Source organism: Poecilia latipinna, unplaced genomic scaffold (genome assembly GCF_001443285.1).
Source record: "Poecilia latipinna isolate Pla-1442-1.1 unplaced genomic scaffold, P_latipinna-1.0 Scaffold1328, whole genome shotgun sequence".
NCBI classification, from domain to species: Eukaryota; Metazoa; Chordata; class Actinopteri; order Cyprinodontiformes; family Poeciliidae; genus Poecilia; species Poecilia latipinna.
The window spans coordinates 205453-208355 of NW_015113944.1; the positions used below are offsets into that span (position 1 = coordinate 205453).

At 36.1% G+C, this 2903-nt stretch overlaps 1 protein-coding gene across 11 annotated transcripts in view; it reads left to right on the top strand.

The window, feature by feature from the left end:
• The first annotated feature begins 1464 nt into the window (after window positions 1-1464).
• LOC106961727 (uncharacterized) overlaps window positions 1465-2903 on the top strand; it is a 32509-nt gene continuing 31070 nt past the window's right edge. For 10 of the 11 annotated variants that reach the window (XM_015055652.1, XM_015055651.1, XM_015055649.1 and 7 more), the window contains exons 1-4: window positions 1465-1648; window positions 2242-2353; window positions 2526-2689; window positions 2779-2903. In XM_015055652.1, coding sequence (XP_014911138.1) covers window positions 1559-1648; window positions 2242-2353; window positions 2526-2689; window positions 2779-2903 — 491 coding nt within the window. In that variant the 5' untranslated portion in view covers window positions 1465-1558. The remainder of the gene's footprint in view (window positions 1649-2241; window positions 2354-2525; window positions 2690-2778) is intronic. The other variant, XM_015055650.1, reaches the window with a different exon arrangement.

The window sequence follows — 2903 nt, forward strand, 5'->3', positions numbered from 1 at the left end:
GACTTGCATGTTGAATCAGCGTTAGGGTTTCAACCATAACCGACAATATATCAATGTTGATTCAACCATCATCTGAATGTGGATCTACATGCACATTTGGGTTGATTTTATATTGAATAAAAGCTAAGGATTTATGTAAATTTTTCAGTCTGATTGGTCTACATCATAATATATCATTAAGGTTACTTCGCTGGTGTAAAACGCGCTATTTTATTGGCAGAGGATGGGTATCATGGGTATATATCATTCAAAATTATCTTGCATCAACATATTTCCAAAAATATGTGTATAAAATGTTAAAAATAACATGTCATTGATGTAACATTTTTTTAAGAAGAGATGTAGATCTTTAAAACATATTTGACTCCTTTATGACTGTCAGAACAACAATCTATTGTCCACGGAAGAACAGCGTTCATGAGGTTAAGCGGTTAAGCTTCGTACTGTATGAACCAGGGAAACTGTCAATCAGCAATCAATTAAAATCATGTGTGCTGAATCACTGAAATATCTAAAACTTGCAAGGCAGTGTGCCCTGAGGATCAGTGTTGAAAAACACTGGATTATACATTGGTATTTCAATCAATAGAGTTCGACCAGAAAATAACATTGATCAATGACATATTTTCAGCATTAAGTTAATTGGTTGGAATTGGATGATTGTTTGATAGTAGATCCATTGTCAATTGTCGACCAAAACCAACTATTCTGACTATAATTCAACATTGAATTACCATTGTGTGCCATCTGGGATGTGTGATTGATGACTCTAATAAAGAACTGATTGCAAACGTTTGTTTTATAGCATCATTTGAAGAGAAATATGGAGATGCTTCTGTTTTTCAGTGTCAACATCAACTGCATTAAAATACATGTACTTCATAAAATGATGTAAAAAAAAAAAAAACCCATCATGTTTGTAATAAAACAATGCATCATGATACAAGTGTTTTTAAATACTTCCAAATATAAAAATGATGTATTTTATAGACTAAAATTATAATCTCAGTCAATTACTGAATCATTATTTTACCAAAAGAAGAACTGAATGTATATTTATGAACATTTCAAAACAGCTAGTAAAGGTAGATAAAATTTTGTGGGGGAAATAAAGGCTCTTTATTCTATTCGTTTGTTTAGTTCTAAAGGGTTTATCATTATTGGTTGAGGTTATTCAGGCCGGAGAAATACTTTTGATACAAGCTCCTGTATTATTGTTGTAATTTTTACTTTTTTCTCTTGATTTTTAAAGATCCTTATACTGACAAGCATTGCAAATTAGCGATGGCTATGCTAATGTTTAAACATATTAATTGTTTCTACTTGTCCATATTAAATAAATAAATAAATAAAAGCGACTTGCCTGCAATGGTTTCCAAGCATCCATGCATTCATGCTGTTCACATATTAAATGCACGTGCAAGTCCTTATTAGTGTGACGTTACTACAAAACCGACCATATAAAAGGAAAATTGGTGCTCTCTCGCCATCTGGTGACAGTGAACACCTACTACGTTACCTTGTGAGGGCAGAGACAGCTGAGGACACTTGACTCAACATGGCAACCAGGTGGGGAATCTGCGGCGCAGGGAAGATCAGTGATGACTTCACTGTGGCTCTGAAAACTCGTCCTGCGGAAGACCATCAGGTGGGTTTGTTAAGCTGCAGCGAAAATCACACAATTGAATTTCTTCGCAGTTCGGTGCAAAACATTATGTCGGGACCTCTGAGTAAAAGTTCAGTTAAAAATTACTTTCTGCTTCCGCGCTCAACGGACAGGCTTAAAATTTGTATGCAGTAGTTGGCGAGTTGTTTACAAAGTTGCAAATTACAGGCCGTGGTCGACATTTATTTGGACAAACTAGAAGCTCTTACCCTTTTACAGTAAAGTATGCAATGTAGGGGCGTCTAGATGTTTCTCCCCTTTGTTTTTTTTTTCTTTAATCTTTCAGAAATCATTTTACGATCATTTGAAATGTTCAGTGCATCACCGCATATTTCTGCCCCATCTTGTGTTAACATAGGAATTTTCAATAAAATGGATCAACATTTATTGTAACATGATAAATTGTAATTGGAGGTCAAGTATGCTGTTGCAAGGTGCTGTTAAAGTAACAAAACATTTAGTTGGAAAATATTGTCCATGTCGAAATGTCACAATTTCATTGGAGTTTAATACTTTAACAATGTGTACTGAGGTCCTCAGGAAGGTGGTTGTACTGTAACTGACTGTACTTGCAGATTGTGGCTGTTGCAGCTCATAAATTGGAAGATGCTCAGGAGTTTGCCAATAAACACAGCATCTCTCGAGTTTACGGCAGCTATGAGGAGCTGGCCAGAGATCCAGACATAGGTCAGTATCCATTTGCCAGAGGTTTTTCAGTTTATTTTTAATTTAAAAACTTTGCTATACCTTCTGCTCTATATTAAATGTTTTCTTTATCCAGTTTTAATTTTCTCTATACATTTCATACCATTTCTGAAAAAGAACGAAGAGTACCATTCAGTTTTTGACCTGTGTGCAGATGTTGTCTATGTTGGAGTCGTCCACCCATACCATCTGAACGCCTGCAAACTTTTCATAAATGCTAAAAAGAATGTTCTAAGTGAGAAGTCGCTGGCCATGAACACCAAGGAAGTGAAAGAGATTCTGGACTCTGCCAAAAAGAACAACGTCTTCCTCATGGAGGTAAGCATGTTAGCAAACCAGGAAGAAAAAAATAATTTCTCTGTGTACTATTACACACTTGAACAGCTTAAAACATGTTTTCTCTCCAGGCTGCGTGGACCCGTTTTTTCCAGGCCTCTGTGCAGATCAGAAATCTGCTGTCCTGGGAGTACATAGGGGAGGTGAAGATGGTCCGTGCAGACTATGGTGTGCCACTGTTGCACATGTCTAGATC